Source organism: Notothenia rossii (genome assembly GCF_949606895.1).
Source record: "Notothenia rossii genome assembly, chromosome: 11".
Taxonomy (NCBI): Eukaryota; Metazoa; Chordata; class Actinopteri; order Perciformes; family Nototheniidae; genus Notothenia; species Notothenia rossii.
The window spans coordinates 48,240,901-48,263,573 of record NC_136910.1 but is presented as its reverse complement, the minus strand read 5'-3'; the positions used below and the strand labels follow the sequence as shown (position 1 = coordinate 48,263,573).

The 22,673-nt window shown below is 39.0% G+C and overlaps 1 protein-coding gene across 2 annotated transcripts in view; it reads left to right on the top strand.

The window, feature by feature from the left end:
* Window positions 1–22,673, top strand: part of LOC307024788 (matrix metalloproteinase-17-like) — a 63,045-nt gene that overhangs the window by 2,886 nt on the left and 37,486 nt on the right. For both annotated transcript variants that reach the window (XM_079659186.1, XM_079659187.1), the window contains exons 3-4: window positions 19,888–20,020; window positions 20,152–20,287. In XM_079659186.1, the coding sequence (XP_079515312.1) occupies window positions 19,888–20,020; window positions 20,152–20,287 (269 nt within the window). The remainder of the gene's footprint in view (window positions 1–19,887; window positions 20,021–20,151; window positions 20,288–22,673) is intronic.

Sequence of the window (22,673 nt, the reverse complement as noted above, 5' to 3'; positions counted from 1 at the left end):
CCCCAGCCCCATTTCACTTCAGAGCCACTGTGCAGCATCACTTGGCTTTTAGTCGTGCTCGAGTGCCAAAAGAATCCCTCTCTACTTGTAAATACTATACACTGCGACCGTAATTAGCTGAACCACAAACTTAAGCACAGCTCTGAGGCATCCAGCTTCTAGATTTGCTCTTATCTAACCCGATATATAACTGCAGACAACTAATTTGCTATTTCAGCATTTTGGGAAACTGCTACATAAAAGCCATAATGAAATCTGCATGTTTTGCTCATCATATCCATTTACTCCTGATGGCTGTATTTTTGCAGTAAACTAGCACGACAGAGCTCCTTATGGGGATATACGGAAGCATTGCTTTCCTTACTTTAGCAGCTGTCATAAGAGTGAGGTGACCAGATCAGCTGCTGATAAAAGTGCCTTTTTTGTATACTATTAATCCTGTAGAGACCGACCTTAAAGCCCCTGTCACACTGTCCCGAAATTGACACCCGGTGGACACACGAATATGGAATTGTGAATTTCGCACGAAGATGGCCCCGAACCACACACGAAGGCAACATTTACATTACATTTAAGACATACAACTGCAACGAAAGTAACAAAAACGATTATGTTAAAGTACTATGATACTGTACTGATATTTTCAGACTTTGTTCTTTACTTTATCCGTCTTTATATGTACTGTAGAAGATATTACGTTTTCTCCGTAATGTTGTTTCCATAGCAACAACAACCTCCTGTCAACTCGCCTTCAAAATAATATATTATATTCTTTTCACTTTCACAGAACACAAATTGGGTTATTTACATAATATGTTTACATGATTTTGTTGTGCAATAAAACAACCCGATGGACACACGATAAAGGAAAAGTTCAAATTCAGCTCTGATCGTAACAACATCGGGACATTCGTGAGGGCATCTTGAGCCATCGTATGACCGCCGGTGGAGTTTCTTATGGCTCCGGCAGCAACTTCGTGAGCGGTGGCACATGTCACATAAGCATGTCTGTCTGGCCAGGATTTAATCTTTTTCAGTAAGGAACAGTATTGTAGGGTTGTAAATCACAAGTTTCACCACAACACCATATCACAATGAACATATTGATTATTTTACCATCAATATTAGATGATCTCATATGCCCGTCTAAGACAATTTATAACTGGGCTTTTCCGGACATTTAAATGAACCACTCTTTTAAATAAACCGACTGTTTTTCTATGCAAACACATTTCACTTTAATCAGCAGCAGACCAGACATATCTATCTTAGTCGAGTTATAGCATTTATTCATCAAAAAATAAACTCAACTGTGGGCACGCCTCACTGTTACACACAGCTGTAATGTCACTGCTAGTTCCATCTATAATCCCTCTGACCATTGATCAAAAACTCGACAAACAGGCGATTTGTATCAATGTTTTCACCTCGAATCGATTATATTGGCTCGTTGATCATTGAATCAATACATTGCTGGATAGGTGTACACCAAATGAATTGTAGGAAATAAACAGAAAATGAGTTGTGTGCCTGATGGGACCACCACACCCTGCCAGTCTGCCTCTGAATCCCATTCTGCTTTATGATTCCTTCAATGGGAATACCATCTGCTCTTGCGTCCAGGGAATAGAAGAGAGAGAGAGAGAGAGAGAAGGAAAAAAAAGCCTGGTAGACGCCACCCTCCTCCGCCTCCTCCCACCAACAGTCCCACTTGGTCTCCCTACCCGCTAGACCTCATAACACTGAGTTCTCATGCAACGAGCCTGCCCGGCACCAGTACCACCGCCCCTCATTAGCTCTCTCTGTGTGCATTTCACCAGTATCATATTCTGTCCCTTCAGTCTCCTTCCTTCAGCTTTTCTTCTTCCAATCCAGATAGAAGGCTTTTTCCTATTGGAACATCATGGGTTCTTCTGATTACACCCAGAGGCCCAGAGGTGGAGGGGGGGGTCAAAAAGAAAATGGGACGCTGTGCCAGTCAAGGGAGAGTGCAATGGAGGAATTTCCTTGCTTAAATAAGTTATGAACGAGGCAGGGTCTCAAAAGGAAACCCATTAAATTATAAAAAGGAAGATAATATATATCATCATTGGGGTCACTTTTTCTTGAATATGTAAGGAGAGTTCACTTTGTAAGTAGGTAGCTGCTGTCGATAACTAACGCATGAGGATGAGTACGAGCAAATAATGGAACAAGTAAAAGGGAAAAACTCTTAATAAGTCACACAGTATGCTACTTCCCTTGTATTTGTCTTCCTTGCCGTGTCATCCCAGATCATTAGGACACTTTTAGCACCGATGTCCCACTTCCACCAAGCTGTGTGACCTTTCTTCCTGTAGCGCCATATCATGATTATATCCAGGGCAATGACCCTTTTTTCCCATGGATCGTCAAGTGGGAGATGGAATATGTCATGCCGCAATGATTGACACAGGAGACAGTTCAGCGTGTAATATGTAGCACATTCACAGCTTCTCAGGAACAGGGAGTACTGGGAAGCAAACCAGTCCTTCAATCCACTCCAATCCAATCTGTCATCACAGCTTTGCTAAGTGTTACAGTTCTCCAGGGAGTTGCACGTTTCTGAGGAGATGTCAAGAGTTTATGATGTCCTCAGAGGCCATGGCAGTGAGGGACCGATGTGAGGTGGATGCAACACTTTAGCTTCATGTTTTTAGATTCATTTTGGAGACATTTGTTCAAGCACTGCAAGGGTATTGTACGTGATTTACAAAGAAACAAGGTATTCATCTCTCTGTTGGCTTGTTTGTTTAAAAGCAGAATGATTTAAATGACTCACAAACTCAAAGTTGAATCATACCAGATTATTATATATATTATATATATCTCAAATGTCTGACAGTTCTTTACGGTAGTGATAGACTTTTTATGTGGGCAAGTGGGTGCTCTCTCCCACAACAGAGCTGCACGCGATAGTCTTTTTCCAATGGTTTGAACTGACTTCATTACTTGAGCAGACCCACTCCCGGGCTCCCCATATAGAAAACCTCAAATCAACTCCATGTGGACAGTTCTATTTTAACCCGGGTCACCCCGCCTCTCCTTCTTGTCTTCGACCAGATCAAGGTTTCGGTTGCCATTGCTATTCAAAGTGCCGAGCGGATCTTGTAATTACAGTGGTTTCTGGTGTTGCGCTGGCTTCCATGCTAAAGCCCAAAATAATCTATATCCCTGCCAATGGGCTTCTTTAATAGTACATCAAGGAAACCTGAAATCAACAACAAAGCTACTCTGAAATTGCTTGCAGGAATTGGCAGAATAATAAGTGTGGTTTTGTTTGCGTGTGTGCATATCACTTTCTTCTCATGTGTCCCTTTTTATAAATGTATGTATGCCTGCTTGCGTGAGTGCCGCCGCCACATTGGTGATCTCATAGTTGGTCTCATTTGTCATATCTGAACAAGTCATGGCCGAGCAGATGGGGGGGGGGGGGGGAATAAAGGGAAGGGGCTAATAAAGGGAAGGGGGCTATCGCTTATATTTAGAGTCAAGACTGTCATAATCCCATTTCTCAGAAAGTCCAAGTGAAATGAAGAGAATTAGACTGGAGGGGAGAGAGAGATAAGATACATCTCCATCCAACTATAACTGGAAATTAAGCCCACTGTGTGTTAGTCCAGTGTTGATACTTAACTTCCTATCATTAGCCACTAACAGTCTGCTGAGTTTCAAGTTCTTTGTGGAAATTGCAGACCAGGGTTATATTTTCTGAGTAGTGCCAGGCTCTTTTTGGTTTTGAAATATACAGAGTTGAACACATATGGAGACACACATGACATGTATGTGTGTGTATTTCTGCATGTGCATACTTACTGTTGACATGCCAGTTGCCGGCATTCCTCGCCCAACACTAGAGAGACATATCTTCTTTATAAGGGGCGTTGTAGTAACGCATGGCAGCTATTTCGTGGCATTCGTGTGGGCCTTATGAACTGAACCTAAGGACAATCCAAAAATACACGCTCATAAATTCCCTCCTAAGACGTTGAACTTGAATGCAATTACAAAGACGCATAGCATTGTAAAAACCTCATAAGTGTTGTTTCAAAGCTACGGATTAGTATTTGTATCAGTTAGTCTGTATACTCATTAGTGGAATAATATAGTACCATTTTTCTTATGACGTCAATTGTTTTTTTTGATTGATGTTTTTCCTATATCCATTTAAGTCACAGAGATTAAAAACGTCTTCATGTGATATTGATTAACTGAACTTTTGACAGAAAATCTATTATATACTGGTGAGTGACCTTTTCGCTGTGATGTAGTTTAAGATTACCCAGAGGTGATGCATTCAAAACTCAACTTAGTCCAACTGCTAAATAAGAAGCCTCTTCATACCCTGCCTAAAATGTGACCGTAGCAATATTACTCCTTCTAAAACAATGATACACACGTTTGTTCACATCAAATTTGTTTTCCAATTTTAGAACTGTGGAGCTCTGAGATGTGCAGAGTTCAAGTTAAAGAACAAATAGAAGTTTGACTTTAGGAGAGTCATAATTTGTCAGTTGTGTCTGTAGGTTTAAGTATTTATTCCCTTGACAGTCTTCTCCCTCTGTCAGGGGGCACAGGGCGAGCGTTATTCATTCCTTGTGTCTGTGGGCTTTGGCTGGCTGCCATGCCACATGACCCGCCCATAGAGAGAAGAACTTCAAAGAAGGTTTGGGGCTTTTTTCCCCTCACTGGAGACACTAAAACGTGTGCCTCTTGAATTAAGCTCCAGTTACAGGGGGATGTCCTAATTGGCTCCATAAGTTTGTTTATCTTTGAATCTCTGGTGACATTTTTTCAAAGTCTTTCCTTCACTTAGAACCAGAAATACCCCCCCATCTATCCATCCATACTTCTGTTTTATGATGATTTATGACTTGACATACAAAGTTTGATAATCAAATCAGGATTTGTTGTATGCAATGGATACATGTGCGATGATTACAGTGTTTGCTGGATTGTATTTGTGCCTTCTGTGCAATCTAGCTAGATTTGCCACACTAATTAAACATCCAGAGTTTATAGGACTGGAACGGTCAAAGGGATGCCACTGGTGTATCTTGCTGGCCTCTCAAAAATGGAGGTTAGTTGCTGCTGGCACAGACAAAGCAAATGTCGCCAATGGCAAACAAGGCAGTGATTAACAGTCACAGCAGAGGTTCCTGCAGTCCCCGAAAAAAAAGAAGAAGTCCTTGGATAAAGATCCCTTCTGTCCTATCATCAGAAACAGAAGGGCCCGTCATTGTCTGCATCATTGCAAACAATATATGGGTGGGCTCTTTTAGTACTTGGCAATCAATCTAACAAGTATGCTAATTCTGTGTAAGATTAATGTGTGTTTGGTGCGTGTATTTCTGAGGTGTTTTCTTCAGGCAGAGCTTTCTGTTGTCAGGAGTGCCTCTAAACACACACACACACACACACACACACACACACACACACACACACACACACACACACACACACACACACACACACACACACACACACACACACACACACACACACACACACACACACACACACACACACACACTCTCTCTGTCAGACATAAGAAGAAACTGATAAATGAGTTTTGGTGTGGCAATGTGAGCACGCACAGTTTACTCATAAAACTGCTTACAAATGCTTGATTAACGCGGCCCTGGCTTATTGCGCTGCATGTCAATGCGTTGTGCAATGTCCTGCTTCCACCTGATTTCTCCCAATAACTTGATTTCTCTTCCCTCTTCTCTTTCTGCATCCTCCTTAACTTCTTTTTTGTCTTTCCACCTTTATGAGTTTCCACAATTACCTTTTATTGTTTTTCCTTATTTCGCTCTCCCTCTCTTCTTTTGTCTTTCTCTTTGAATCAAATTATCTTTGTATTCTCATCTTTTCTTTGCCTCTCTACCTCTTTCCTAGCATTTCCTTCTCCCCGTCTTCCTCCTTGCTGCCTCCAGGGACAGACAGTAGTTGAGTCTCAGCACGCCGCACAACCAACTGTTTCTAAACCTGGGATTAGATGATTCACTTACAGTCGCATCGTAATCCCTGCTGTCACACTCGCACACACACAAACATGCAAATGACGACACATTTTCCTCCCAGGTGTTTTGGAAATGACATTCACACCTCCTAGCTAGATGGGAACGGAGTCCATCACAATGTACTGTATCCTTTCAACAAGTCAGACTTGTGTCCCGTTATAAACTCATTGTGTCTGCGGCAGAGAAGAAATTCTTCCTGAAATGATTGAGCGTTTTTCGGCGGGGTGCACGGAGTGTGTGCCTGCCATCTGCTTGCAACATAGTGGGCTAGCATGTAATGGATTACTTTAATCGTTTGTGGTGCCTTTTCTCAACTGTCTGTCTTCTATGTTTACTGAAAACAATCTGAGGAAAGCAGTCGAATTACAACTCATTACCTGGAACTCAAGTGTGCTAAACAACAAAACCAAACCCAACAATGTCCCCAGGTTTTTTTTTTTCCTGAACGACCGAACCCGCATTGAATTTGAGGTGGGAAGGTAAAAGTTATATTTTTAAGATGATAAAACAAATGTCATGTGTGAATATATTGAGATTCATTGTTGATATTTAAGAAAAAGGCTCAAAACTCTGACTGACATCACTACTTTTCTTTACTCCTTAAACCTCACTAAACAATCTGGTCACGGGAAAGCATCATTTCTTTTCCTGCTGCGATGCATATTTATTTGTTCTTTGATGTCCACTGGTAAACAATATAAGGGCTTATATACGTGTATACTTTATTCTTCCTGATGCCTATTTGTCACGGAAGCTTTGTCACATATCTGTTAGGCAGAGGCCGACAATGTGCCAAGTCCATTGTGGATCCACCGGAAACATTATATAACGTATGCACAAACGCTGCTAAAAATATCAACTGGGCCGGATCATTTGAGGGATAAAGAGAAAGCGATGGCGTGGATGTCTGTTCAGTAAAATGAGGCTCATTGTTTCCTTGTTTTTTATTTTCACTGAATAATGCCCACATTGTTAAATGCAGTGAGTGGTTTAAACCGGATTCAGATTTGTACTCTCCCATACATCAAGTTGTGCTTCCTGCTGAAACTCCAAATGTTTCACTGATGATCAATGTTCACTGTTCCCTACAGTTAAATACGTGCACTTGCTAAGAGGACTGATCAAAATATCCTTTCGGTAAAAAAAAAAAAAATGTTTGCAAAATCAACAATAGAAGCACAAATACAAGTCGAAATATCTCGTTGATTACCACTGGTTTACAGGCTGTGGCAGTAGACTGTGATCGACTTTTAAAGAAACAGGCAGGAACATTTCAAACATCTGTTACGTAACACATTTTTCGGCATTCTATTCGGCCTGCTATTTTAAAAACGTGTCAACATTGGTCTTCTTAAAAAAAAAAAATGGAAAAGGTGTATCCGTGGAAAACAAATCAGATAACTCAAACTACAATTTCTGATCATTGAAATTACAACAGCTAATGCACAATGACAGAGGATTATCGAGCATACGCTGTCTCGTGATGGAACTTTTGGGGGAATGTGTTAATGGGAAGTGAGCACTCTTTTTTTATTATTTGTGGGATTGTATTTCTTCTAATCTGTGCATGTAAATGGCATAATTTATGGGGCCTCCCACTTTAGGGACTGTGTGGTGCAATGATGGATTCAATAGTTGAAATATAATGCGAGGTCCCACTTCTCTGTGGATGTTTCATTTATTTTGAGTCAGCAACAAATAACCTTTAACATCTACAGGACAGCGTGTTTGTTTGCCCTTTTTTCAAGTTGTCCGTCATGGTCATCTCAACAATCAGCACACAATTGGTCTGATTTTTTTACTCACAACCTCCTCAGATTCATTTTCAGAGGTGCTGCCTGAGTGCAGCTTTGGAACTTGAGGTTCTCTTGAAAAGCAAAACAAAACATTTATATAACTGTAGTTCAGTCCTGTCCTGATTCTGTTTTCTCCCTCTAAATAAAACAATCCAGCTTTGGCATTTACTTACACTGACTGAATTAAATTATTTAAACTCATTAACACTCGTTGTGATACCTATCTGAATTCAACATAGGATGTCCCTAAATCATTTGTCAAGTCAAATGTTTTTACATTGTGGCACAGCTTTATTTATCACCCACTTGGAGGGTTTCAGACAGATGGATAAAGATTGCAAGATTAAACCCCGAGTACACAATTAGCATGAAAATGTTTAAAGAAGGAGAGAGAGGTCATGTTCAATTTGAAGCAGTTTTGGGTAAGGTGTACCGTGGGGAATGCATCAGAGTAGAGGAATGATTTCCAGGCATGGATTAATTCTCCCTCTTCCACCGACTCACAATCCAGCCTCAATTTTCTGTTCGATTAAAAGTGTAATTCAGGCAGCATGTCATCCTCAATTTCCCTCTCTTTTCATCCCCCTATACTCTCCCTCTTTGATCTTATCTGTTTGCACAAATGAGACCACGTCCTCCGTTTCTTCAGTGAATCGTGTTTACGCTCAGGATGTGCCATTTGGTTCCAGGAGCTTCTCAGTCAAACATACTTAAGCTAAGGTTTCATTCCTTGCATCCCGCATCATCCCAGTGTAATACTTTAAGTAAACCATCTCTCTCTGAATAAGCTGCTGATATGAAATGGGAAGCTGCTACAACCGCTTTGAATAATGTTAGCATCTTTGCGCCCAAGGATGTTGCGAGAATACGGTTTACAGAGAGAAATGTCTTTGGCGGAGAGCAACATAAGAAGCAGAAGATTTCTTGATTGTGAGAAATGTACATTTGTGTGATATGTGTTTATTTGCTTATGTCATTCAGAAGATACTCTCTGTCTTGTCAAAGCCTATTTTTTTTGGTACTTCTCTGCACCTAAAGAAACATCCAACTGCCAGTAGGGAAGCAAATAAGAGACGCGTATTTACATTTGAACAGCCAATGCTAACTTAAAATTTGAATTTGAACACCACTGAATATAAAGGTCCCCTATTATACTGTTTTTCATCAATATGTTATAGTTCTCAGATAAATACAAACCATGTCTCTGAAGTGTTTGGCTCCAAATACCAAACAGATCATGCATTGTAGCATCCCACAATCCCCTCTGTTTCAGCCCTGTTTCAAAAGTGCTGATTCTCTGTCTTTTACTTTAGATGAAAATAAGGAGCCCCTCCGCACGCTCCTCTGAGAGAGATTTGGTTAAAAAGAACACGATGGTGCTCTAGGAGGAGATTCAGGTGATACGGTGGTTGGTTATTGGCTAATGGTTACATAAGCCAAAAAATCCTTATGACATCATAAAGTGGCCAAAATCGAATTCAGGTTCGATTGCATTTCCTGTCTTGGTAGCCTGGATATCGCTATTTGACATGAATGGATACGATTCATGGACATGGATCAGAATTTGATCAATTCAATTTGAGTAACCCAACATAGTTTTTTGTTCTTCTAAAACTTCAATCTTTGTATCTCAATTTCTGAACATTGAAAGAAATTTGGCAAATCATATGTGATTCCAGTTGCTTCACATGTACAAGAACAGAAACCTGTAAACCACACTTGCTGATAGAACTTGTCCAACTGTTTTTACAGTCCTCATTATTATATTTCACGACTACAAACGTTCCCTACTGCTTGACTGATGGTTTGGTTCCAAGTCCATTTCTGCAGTAAAGATATCAGGATATGCTTTTGACAGTTTTGCACTCAGAAATGTATTTCCTCTGTGGCAGCTAAATATATTGTGGTAACACTTTTGTGGCTGACTAACTCTAAAAAAAAAAACACTCACAATAAACCGAATTGAAGTCAACATGCAAGCCTAGCAACATTAGGGTGTAAAAAACACACATAATGAAAAACTCTTAATTTAAAATGCTCATTTTGCCATGCTTGGACAGGTACTGCGGATCCTGCACAAATCCCAAATATGATGGTTGTCATATGCAGTCACCACTTTAAGGATTTCAACTGAAATATAAAATATACACTGCTGTTTAGAGATGTCCCGATCCGATCACGTGATCGGGGATCGGAGCCGATCACGTGATTTTCAAAAGATCGGAATCGGGAGAAATAAAATCGGGGATCGGGATTTTTTTTTTTTTTTTTAAATCCTTTTTTAAAAATGTTGTATTCAATGTTACAAAACAAAAATGACCGTGTTCAAGTCTTAAAGTCATCCTGAGGCCTTAGTTTTGGTTTCAAATTACAGAACATCATGTATGTGTTTCTTCTTTGGGGCTTGTTTTCATAGACCTGGTTGCTTATTTCTCTCAAATCTGGCAACAGAGTGGGCAGGGCGCAGTGTCTAATTGTAGCAGTAAGCTAACGAGTACTGAAAGCTTTATTTTGTTTTGATCCAATGCTGCACAACTGAACTGATCCAATGCTGCTCTGAAAGAAAGAAGCTATATCCATGTTGGATAGAATATCCAATTTAAATAAAAAAATAACCTTAAGGGACAACTTGAATGCTTTTTTTTCTCTTAATGCATTGCATAAAGATCGGATCGGGAAAAATCGGTATCGGCAAATTGTGAAAATCAAATGATCGGAATCGGATCGGGAGCAAAAAAAGGTGATCGGGACATCCCTACTGCTGTTCAAAAGAAAATCACCATCCACAAAGGCCTGATGGTCAGAAAGCTTAGAGGAGTACTTATTTCAATGGTCTTTCATACTTAAGGTCCCAGAATGTCCTCTTTACAAAGAGATTTTATTTTGTATTAAAAGTTAGCAAAAACTCTGCAGAAGTTCAACCAAACAAAAAATGGAAAGGGCAGAAAAAATACCTTTTTGGAAAAACGGTTAAATAAAAATATAAGAAATCACAGTGCTTGGTAAAATGATTTGGAAACTTGGCAAACAAATGTGTGCAGAGTCAATTGGAATAGGTTGCTGTTTAAGTGCAGAGTGCAAAAATAATGCCTTTTTTAAGAAGTGGAAAGGAAAAGAGAAGGTCAGGCTATAGGTAAGCACCACTAGAATTGCATCAGGGAATATCCTCCATAGGAGAACTAAAATATCGAGGACTTTGTTGTGTTTCAATACTGATTTCACTTTAATGGAGTGTAAAACAAATCCAAAATCAAAGGGTATTTCGGGGGAAAAGGCTCCAACAGTATTATCAGGTTATGCAACACTGTTGGGCCATTGACCCCCAGATTGAATCATTTAATGCTTCTTGTTTCGGGGCCAAAGCTTTTTCGGTTGTAAACAATACATTTAGTGTCGGAACTTTACTGTTTTTTAAGGTCAATTAGATGTTATTGAGGAAAGTAGAAAAAAAATCAATATAATGGGTAACTCCAGACTTTTGAACAGTAATGTATGTATTTAATTGTCAAAATCGCAACTGTTAAGCTTATGCCTGTATTGGTAAGTCTATATATTTTGCATTATGTGCATGACATGTAAATGTTCTGCCCTGAACACCCAGCTCTTTCTTCCAGTAGCAATAACAAAAGTCTTCACATTCTGTTGTCGGGATAGGGCACCCGAGAGGCAAAGGAGAGCTTCATCTTTAACTAGCATTAATTAATGGATTCATATTGTGGTATCTCAAAACGTTTTATGCCACACAGCACTCCCTTTTCCAATTAATCCACCACTTAAACTTTCTCCTTCGACTCTAATCCAGCTTCGTAACCTTTGAAAAGTCCAGGAGGTCGGGCACAGTTCTGACCTCATGCTCAAACTTAGTAAGGAACAATGTAAACACTATAATGGACTGTGCTACTTTATGACCTTTTGAGGGTCAGTGAGGTCATGAGGTTAAATGTCTCCCAGTCAGTCATTTCCTGTCAGAGGCTGAAGATGAAGGGGTTTAGCAGCTGTTCCTTAGGGCTAAACAGGGAGGTATTGTGGGACAGGAGGTCACATGCTGGAGAAAAAGGGATTCTGCTTATGAAAGAAATTGCTTTGGTGACACCATGGTGACAGGAATACATTTTTGTATCCGTGCCAGATGACAGAATTACATTTAATGACCAGAAAAAGATGTGAGGTCACAGGTCTGACATAATTGAATAAAGAGCGAAGTATGAGAAGTTAGTTTGGTAGTGTGATGTTGTACAAACTGTGCAATGGTATAGTACACCGAAGTGTTCAAATTATGATAAATACATTTTTATAAACAACATGCAGTTTTTTTTCAATTTGCCGGTCAGATTTTAACAACAGTGACCTATGACCTGCAAGTCTGCGGCTGCTAACAGGGGCTTGAACTGAAACAGGAAGCACATTCTTCAACTCAACAGTTGGCTGAGATGAGGGAAAATATGCAGGATATGGTGCAAGTGTGAAATGCCTATAGAGGTGGTCCAATAAAGTGGGTAAAAATAAAACGGAGGACAAACTATTAACTTGAGTGTTTATCTACCTCAAAATAAATCAAGCTCATTTTTTAAAATACTGCTTGTGTTTTACTAGCATCAGTGCTATTTACAACTTCTTTTTCATAAACAATCTCTGCTCAATAAAACACAAGCAATACAGAAACGGCTATGGTTTGAAGAGGAGGCTTGGTTACTTGGCTATTATAAGTGAAACGAAAACTAAATGGATTTTGTTGTTTCTTCGCTAGCATGCGTATCCGTTATATAAATCAAGGACTGTGTTCTCCGTAAGAAAAAATCAGATTCTAAAAAGGAAAAATGTATATTTTGTTTTCATGATGGCATCCCCTACTTTATTTTCAAGATCTGTGGGAACTACGTAGGCACTTTGTCTAGCTAAGAGTGTTATTTAGCTGCCTGCTGCTCTATGCAAGCCACATGGTTTAAACAACATCCTGCACACGTCTCGTAAGAGAAAGCTTTGGCGTTTGTTTTTCGGTAAGGGGCTGTTGGACAAATTAGCTTTTGGTCCAAAGGAACATTCTTCAGACTGTTGGGGTTCTAAAATAATGGAACAATTTCATGCCACCATAGCTTACTGAATGAATCAATGTACATCTACTTACTGGGGAAAAATCCACTGCTAACGTCTGTGTGCAGGCTAAATGGCTAATTAGCTTCTCAACTTCATTCAGCAGTATTTAAAGCTGCTCAACTTCATTAAACAGTATTAAAACATATTTAAAAGTAATACTTGTGGCCCATACTTCTCAATACAACTGCTAGCATCACATTGTCTGGCTAATACGTGTTGACAAGGAGCGCACCTTTGTTTACTTTTCTCTTTTTCTACTGCCATAGTTTTATACCAAAGCTAATCTTTGGTCCTTTTCCTTTAATAACTTAAATTATCCCTTTTTAATTCAAATAACTTTAAATAAAAGCTTGAAAAGCAAACGTTCTTGACACTTGACTGCAAAAAGGGATGAATAAATCTGATTTCAGTTGGACTTTCAAAAGAATGTAATTCTCACTTCCTACAGTGTATGCTGTAGAAAGTGTTTTCAGAACCTTCAGTCCTCTATTCTTTACAACTGACTTAAAATGCATTTGCATTATCCAAACACCTTCAAGCAAAATGTATTAAATCACCACACACTGTCTCATCCTTCCTCACCTACAACTCTCCCGTCTCAAACGCTACACTGATGCATCTGCAATTCAGCAACACTTCAAATCTGCGCCCACATTAATCAATGTCTCACACACATGAAGCGTGGCTTCTCTAACTCAAATATTTTTCATTCTTGGCTCGCAGCATCGGCTTTGTTTCAGAATGGCAATGAGCAGCTGACTCACTTTGTTTTAGCTTCAACCTGCTATGGAGAAAAAAGTCATTTAAAATATTTAATTGGGGAAAGTCTGGAGTAATTTCTATGTCGGACAGCGCTGCTAATGAGGGCTATACAGACATACTTTATGTATACTTTACCAAAATGCACTATGAATTCCAATACTTTTAATGCTCTTTCAGGTCTATTGGAGCTGTATTCTTTAACTTTCAATATTGTTATGAATGCATTGCTTCCTCCTACTCTTTCCTTACTTTATTAAATGATTACAGGAACCAGGGTTCAGGATTACAGAGATAAATAGTTTTTCACTTGTAGATGCTCTGCAGAACAGACTGGGAGTAAGTCAAACCCTATAATATTCGTCAACACCTCAATTAAGTACGCATTTGTGGAAAGTGGAGGGCCAAATGTGTTAAGCATGTGCTATGTCTTTCTTGAATTATTGATTTATGAGGATATAAATAAGGCATTTTAATGTATGTTTGTGTGATGTGTTAGCATGGGCTCATGCGTTAGGACATGAGAGAGAGAGAGAGTGTGTGTGCATATCCGTAGAAGAAGGAAGCCCTCTGTGTACTGAGGGAGTAAATATACAGTATGTGATCATCCATCTCCATGCTTCACATCTACATATGCAACACTGGTTATGTGATTTCGTAGATCTGTCCTGAAGTACAGAATTTATCCCCATAAAATATGTCCGGATAATTGGGTCTCAAACCATTGGTAAAGAGTTGCTGTGCGCAATATAAAAGATCTAAAATCTAAAACAACTTTGTATGCATGTTTTTATTGTGATGAATGAATCCTGACTTATGGGATGGATTTTATAAACATATCCTATGGAATAATATGGAATTAGGTGTAAAGTAACTTTTAATATCAAATGGTTCACTACTACATTTTAAAATAAAGTATTAAGACATGGAAATGAAATGCATTGTCACATTAAATATGTAAATTATTCATCAATTTCATCATCTGATTTCATACTTTCCACTTATCTACACAAATTAAAGCAATATGCCATGTACAAGAGCGCATTGATCAACAGATGTGAAAGGAAAGACTGCCAAGAGACAGAAAGCAGAATCTGCCGGGCTAACATGCTGAGGAGAATTGACTGTTGTTGTGCGCAGTGGTACATCAACAGGCGAGTTTGATTTAGGAGGCTGTCTAATTTTACCACGGTGAAGTGCATCAGCGCAGCCCTGTCTCCAAGCAAGTATACAGCGAATGATAAATGTCAGCTTATTGACAGTGATGAAAAGTGTGGCTCCGATTGATTAAATGCTGCACAGCTGCCAGTATTCAAATTACACTGCCAAAAGAGGAACGAAAACACGGCTATGTGGCTTTTGCAGAGCACTGGGGGGACTCTGCACCACTAATGACATTTCTCACAAACATCACTGCAAAGGAGTCAATGAGGGATTCATCTGAAGAGCTTCTGACGGCTTGGCTTTGTGGGAGACTTCGTAGTTCAAGTATATCGAAGTGATTTTATTATTAATGACACTTAACAACAAACTTTTGTATTAATATTTAAACACTCAAACACCATGCTAATCTGCCTTATCATTAGAGTTGTTTTGATCAGATACTATTGATAAGTACAGTTGAAAACATTTTGGCATAAAATGGTATGCTCACGTTACCCTGTATAACCTTGAGTTTTAAAATAAATCGTTTTTTTCGCCTTTTATTCAAAGTGAATTCCGTTTTTGGATCCTTTGTTTAATGTTGAGATGTAAGAGGAAAACAAAATGTTATTCAGGTTCCAAAAAGATCATTTGTAGGTATTCCTTTAAGTGGCAAATATGTGAATTGTGCTACTGTTGAAAATGCTGTTATCCCTAACTTTATCAACAGTATATCTCAAAGGAAGAAAATGGCCGGACAAGTTGCCCATAAAACATTGGGGGTTAAGAAATGTACTGGTGTGGACCAATAAATAGTCCAGTGTGTACCCATCAGCAAAATGTCAACATTTCCTCTTCTGTTTTGTACGGATCAAACTTAAAATGTTAAAGAGTGAGGCCATCTGCGTAACCTTTGGACACAGTCATGCTTTGAAAAGATAGTTCACGGCTTTCACTCAAAAATATTCTTCATTGTTTTTGTATTTTTGTCTTGCTTGACCACATCAATCAAAACTGAATGTTAATACTCCAGGACTGCGCAGGTCATTTGATCAGATTGTAGGCTAAGTGGTTGGGATCCCCTGGGCCTGAGTTGGGACAAGGGGTCAAGACCCCACGTCAGCAAGACTTTGCAGTGCTGAAGTCAATGAATACCTCCAGGGCTGCTGGACTGCAGCTGGGCCAGTGCTCCGACTTTTTACTGCAGAAAGAAAACCCCAAAAGAGAGGGGAGAAGATGTTGTTCTTTAAGGTTTCTACATTTAAGGCCAGGTTTGTGATTGCATTGCTGTTTTTAGGGAAATCCCAGTACTGAAAGGAGCCCCTAGACTTGCATAGCAAAGTGTATATAAGGAAGATATATTGTTGCTCATCATGTCCTTAGATATTCCATCACTAAATAAGTTACTAATTTCAAGTGTAAACTGAAAAAAACACGTTCAATTTAATATGCATTAGCCTAAGGTTTTTTGCCCCGACTCAGTGTCTTCGCAATTGTTATGTATTTTTCTAAAACCAGTGAAACCTTCCAACCAGTGAGACATATCAGACGAGCTACATTTAAAGTGTGACTCAACACAATAAAGGCGTCAAACTCAAAGAGAAATGTTCTTTCCGGTAGTTTTCTTCAAATGAACTTATAAAGTCAAATGATTATTTTTTTTGACGGGAAACTTTTATAAGTCTGCTTCCATCTATCTCTCTTTCACATACTCACAGATCCTGAATAATTTATCATAAAGAGAGACACATTTAAGAAGAACATAGCGGTAGAAGGGGGGGGGGGGGTGTTGTCGCTTGAAGCAGTAACGAAACCTTACATTTAAGATGTTCTGTTAGTTCTGCTTCGCAACTCTGGAACAAAATAGTAAGGAGTCCACCCTCAGAACACAAAACAGCTATCAAAAACACTGCTGCAATTGTTGAGTCAAACAAGTTAATATGGAAGCATCAGAGGCTTGGAAAAAGACCCCTCATTTTGGATGCAGTTCAGTGTCACACATCATGTTTTTGTGCATTCAGACTGAGTGTGTGTGCATCTAAATTAGCGATCAAAGTGTCAGTTGTCTGTCGGACCCCTTAATGTTAATGCGAACCTTGGAGAGATACATTTGTTGTAGATTCTGTGTTTCTCTCCGAATGTACTTTCTCTTTTATATTAAGTGTGAAGACCCCAAGAGAAACAGCAGCAATAGTTTGTGATTTAATACATTTGAGATGAATGTAAACCATTTGCATTCTTCCAATTGTGGTTGTATCTTTGAACTGTCCCTTTCTATTATCTGTCAGGGTTTATTGTTACTTTTTACTGCAAGTGTGCGTAGGTTTATTGCTCTCCTTATCCAGGAAGCTTTGATATTCTTTTGTTTCTGTTTGAACTCCGATGACTTGTGTTTAGTATTTTTAAAGAACACCTGAACACAGTGACACCCCTGTATATTATTTAGCAGTGTTCAGCATGTCGCTGAATTTGTTGGCAGCTTTTACAGCTTTTGAGCTACAATGTCAGGGTTTAAATTAGTTGCTGGCTCCACAAAAAAGTTTGACATAAAAGAAACAAATGAACCTCTTGTCTCTTTGGATGCATGTACATTCGCACCAGTACACATGCGTTTTGTTAAATTAGTTTTGTTGATAGAACGTTTAATGTATATTATTATTATTATTATTAATTATTATTATTATTAAATGTGTCTCATTTGTTTTTAATGTTGGTTACTACAACCTCCTCCCCAAAGAAGGTTTTGTTCATGGCTTAAGTTAATGTGCAATGCCTGACAGAACTCAAAGTGATGGTAATTAGTACGTTTGGTAGTTTGAAGTTACTAAATTAGCTTTGTACTACATACAGATCATCATACTTTAAAAAAAATGTACCACCAACTATGAACTACTCTTTTGGAACTTCTTCTCAGAAAGTGCTACTGCTACTGCTACTACTGCATAATCCAACAATTCTGTGTAAACATTAAAAAACAATTTATCACCATTATTATAATTGTCCTCACATAAGAATATTAACAATCCAAGTTAATTGCAAACTTCAAAAAGACCTTGAGACAATGAAACCCCCTTAATTGATTGCACATGGTATAGTCCAAATTCCCTCTACTAAAAGGCCCATTGGAAGGTCCCACTTCCTGTTTGCAGTTTGGACAGGAGCTAATGCAACACATCTTGGCAATTGAACTTGCCTTAACCGTATCAATTCATTTAAAGTCATTTAGTTATTATTTAATTAACAATTTCAATGACCAAGGAATGCATACTGACATTTCCAGAATTGTCTTTTGTTAAAAGGTAAGCATTCTTTACCCCACATGCTTGCTACGCTAACCTAAATCAGTCAACATAACTTGATTACTAAACTAAAATTAGCTAAGATCATGCTTGAAAGGTGGAATACATAATAGAATGTATTCTGAAATCTTGACTTACTTTTGTAAACCACATTATTAATGTTCTTTCAGATTCATAGTCAATTTGACTTCCTGGCTTTCTTTACAAGTCTTTGACATCTCCCATTTTCTCATCCTGCCCGATGATACGCTGGGTCAAATTAAATTCCCTGTGCAGGGATGGCAAATTAAAGGATGAGGAGGCAAATATCAGCCTTCACTGGACCTAAAGCATTCACTTAATGGGATTTTTCCACCGTTGTCAATACAGAAGGGACGCCTTGCTATCGCTCTGTGTCACCACCTTATTGGCTGCCAGATCTTGGGGAGTGAAGAGGAGGCTTTAGCTGTTCGAGACAGATGAGAGGAAGAGAGAAACCAGACGAAGGAAAGATCTTAGTGGGGGGAAAGGCAACAGAGAAAAGAGCATCACTTCAACCATCAGTCACAACTTGCATGAAGCAAAACCAGTCAATGTCAGCTGGACTCTTTGACTGGCAGCAACCTTTGTGGTCTCAAATGGAAAATAAATTGCATATAAACCTTTTTATAAAGGGCTTTTCATTTTGTTTGACCATATTTCTTGTGAATTTGTACAACATTTACAGAAGTCTTGATACCACTTTTTCCATTTCAATGCTGTCTTTTTTTCCTATCTTAAACAACCAAGCTGTTAATAAAGCATATGTATTGATGAACTTCACCTAATAACCTATATAACCTAGCATTTAAAAAAACCATTATGCTTAACCTCAAGCAAATATTCTAATACCATAAAGGGAGATAACATGAGCTCACACCATAATGCCATTTTTTTAACTTTTTCTCACAGAACTTATAGCAGCATTTTTGATTTGTCAGCATAAAACTTAAATGCAATTTGTGCAAAAGTTTATCTCTGAGTATTCCAAATAGCAAAATCATTATAACGCCAGGGAAAAGTACCGGATATAAGTCGACTCTCAGGTGTAGTATACTCAATGACAGTTTGAGAGATGGTTGAGGCTAATGGATCGTAACAGAACAAACTTTTCTTCCCCTTAATGAAATTCAGATCAAATTAATTGTAACTAGATGTCTGTGTCTTGATCTTGATTGTCTGTGTTGTTGGTGAAACTGTTACGCTCCATCAGCAACACTCTGCGCTTTGCAATTAGAGACTCAAATGTCCCCTCACCATGTGCAGCTCTTAAGCATTTTGAGAACAAGCACTAGGTATAAAAAGAAACAAATAGAGGTAGGGACCTCCTTGTTGCTTGGTGGTCTAAAATGCATAACATTTAATCACAAAGTAGTACATGAATGTTCCTGTTGCTCTCTTTCCTGTCTTTCTGTACACACTCGCACACAAAAACCTAAGGTACTGTCATTATCTTTATAGATACAGAATGACATTGGCTTACAAATGATAATAATTTCTATCATCCGAATGTACAATTGCTTCTTTGTTCGAGCTCACACACAACTTTGATGTACATAGGACACATCCGCAGACAGTAAAAATGAACAGTATCCGCAGACAGTAAAAAATGAACAGTATCCGCAGACAGTAAAAATGAACAGGTGTCAGACCTTCTCAGCAGCTTGGGATACTTGGAGTCCTTGACATGCCTGGGATTACTCTTGAACTCTGTGTCTGCTCTTCCCCTTCCAGGACTGGCTGAGTAAGTTTGGCTACCTCCCGCCCCCTGACCCAGTGACCGGTCAGCTTCAGACCAAGGAGGCCCTAACCAATGCCATCAAAGCCATGCAGAAGTACGGAGGGCTGAAGGAGACCGGAGTCTTAGGTATGTGGACGTGTTTTTATGGGGCAATCACATGCTAATATGGTTGGACGAAGAAAATGTTCATAGATGAGTGAATGAAAGACTGTAACCCAATCAGAAAACTACCAACCATAACTTCCTCTCCTCTTTAGACCAAGCCACGATGGGCCTAATGACAACACCCAGATGTTCGCTGCCAGATGTTTCTGACACCGAGTTGACAGTGGGCCGCAGGAAACGAAGCCTGGCAACTCAGAAAAAATGGGATAAGAGGCATCTATCCTGGAGGTAGGATCAATGAAATGTACAGTAAAGGCCAATACAGGGGTGAACGTTGAGACTTTAAATCGTAACAACCATTACTCTAACGTATCGTCCACGCGGTTCCGTCGCTTTGAAGCTTGCCGGTGGGCATGTCTGGCGCATGACCAACAACCAATCACATTAATCTCCCGCCCCGGACACACAAGCACGCGGTTTGATTGGCTAGTGCTTGTACTGGCGTATGATTTGATTGGCTGGCGCTTCCGTCGACGGTTAAAAAGTTATTCTCAACTTTCAGCGCGAGCAACGGAGGCAAATCGTGACGTCACCCCATTCAAAGTAAATGGGAAGCGTCTCCGTTGAAGCACGCGACAGAACCGTGTGGACGATATGATAACCTCCATTTGTACTCTTAGATGCCAATTGTAAAATATGTTTTATAAAACTTTCCATCCAAAATTTGCGTGAATAAAAAGCACATTTCAATTTGAGTCATGTAAATACAACATATTTAAAGACGTCATTTTATTCTATTACATTTTGACAGTTTGACGTGTCATCAGATTTACTTATCCAAAGCTAACAGGGAAGGGAATAATGGGGAAAATGTTGTATGCTTTTATTGCAAATGGTCTCAATCTGTAGATATGAACTTTTTTATGAAACTGCACAATTGTATCATTGATAGCTAGCACATTTGACATTTAGAAAACCGTCGTCTAATAAACATCATATCGCTGTACTTTGCAGATGGATAAAAAAACTAGCTGAAAAATGTTTCAGTAGGTTACACTATTTATCAGTACTATCTAGGTTAACATACGCCACTGAAAAAGGATCATGGTCATATTATTTGGGGAATCAAAATGTATTATTTTTGCGCTTTGTCTGTTAACCAAAATGTATTTTTTTGCATCAGATCTGTTTACCTGAGCCTAATGCAGTTCTATCCAGATCCAGTGTAGTACTCCACATCAGTGTAGTCAGCAATAAATTCCATCACTCCCCGCCCCGATCTGTGCATCCTTTGATAGATTAGATTAGAGGACTCTTCCTCAAACTGGAAATCTTGTGCTCTCCAGATCAATTCTGGCTCAAAGGAAAGGCATTTTGTAAAAGTGGAAAGCTGATTAGAGGGTCCTTTTTAATAAACGACACACACGTCCGTCCTCTCAGATGCTGAACAAAGACTCAGATGCCTAATTAAACTAGAAAAATACAATGTTGTTTCAAGTTTTTGAAAATTGCCTCATTATTGCAACAAGATACAGATTGTTCAGATTTCTATATACTTTTATTAGATACATTCTACGTGTATGTATGTATATATATATATATATATATATATATATATATATATATATATATATATATATATATATATATATATATATATATATATATATATATATGTGTATCTATATGTTTCCAGAGTCATTACAAAAATGCACTCCTGTAATGTAATCCCATTTCTCTGTTGTTCTGTTGATGTGCAGAACCTTCCACCCTTTGTAAATTGCAGCTAAATTGTCTTCTACTTTTCACGTCATCACCTGCCAAAAAGCTCTGCAAGAAGTGTTGCATTTATCCAACAAATGCCAAAGAGAAGAATATTTGAAATGAGCTCTAGTAACGACGAGACGCCGTTACTAGAGCTCTCGTTAACATGTTTATATAATCATTGTACTGTAGGGTATATTGACAACAACTTCCCTGTGCACGGAGATAATGTCACTCAGCACTTTAGTAGTGAACAGTTTGCACTTTATTAGCGTGATTGCACAGTACAGTTTGGCATTGCACATGTGTACATAGTTTATAATATTTATCGATGTAGTATTTATTAAATGATTAAATTGCATTAATTGTATAAGTGTTCACCCCCGTCTTGTCTGTTGCTTCCGGTCTCTGTGTTCCCTCCTGCTGATTACCCGATTGTGTTCACCTGGTGCCCTGTGTTTGCTCCTCCCCCCTCACCTGTGTCTTGTGTGTTTGATTAGTCCTGGGTGTATTTAGGTGCTGTTTTCTGTTGGTCAGAACTGTGTGGTATACTGTGTGGGTGGTGGAGGGCCACCATGTTGTCACAGTGGATGGAAAAATAAATAACACTAACCTGCCTGCTTCTCCTATTTTGCCTCCATGGCCGCTCGGGCATTCTCACAAGCTGAAAATGACAGTCAACAGCAGAGAAGTGGATAACGCTGCAGTGTATGCTTTGAGATTCCTACAGATGAGAAAACTCAGTTTGAAAAGGCCATGTCTGTTTAGCTCAACTTCCACAGGTAATGAAATAAATAGTCATATGCATAGCAAACAGAGGAGAAAGAGAGAGGGATGTTTTGTAATTTCTGCGATGGAGTTATAAGGATTTTTGGCAACCTGCAGAATCATTGCGAAGTGATAGACCGCA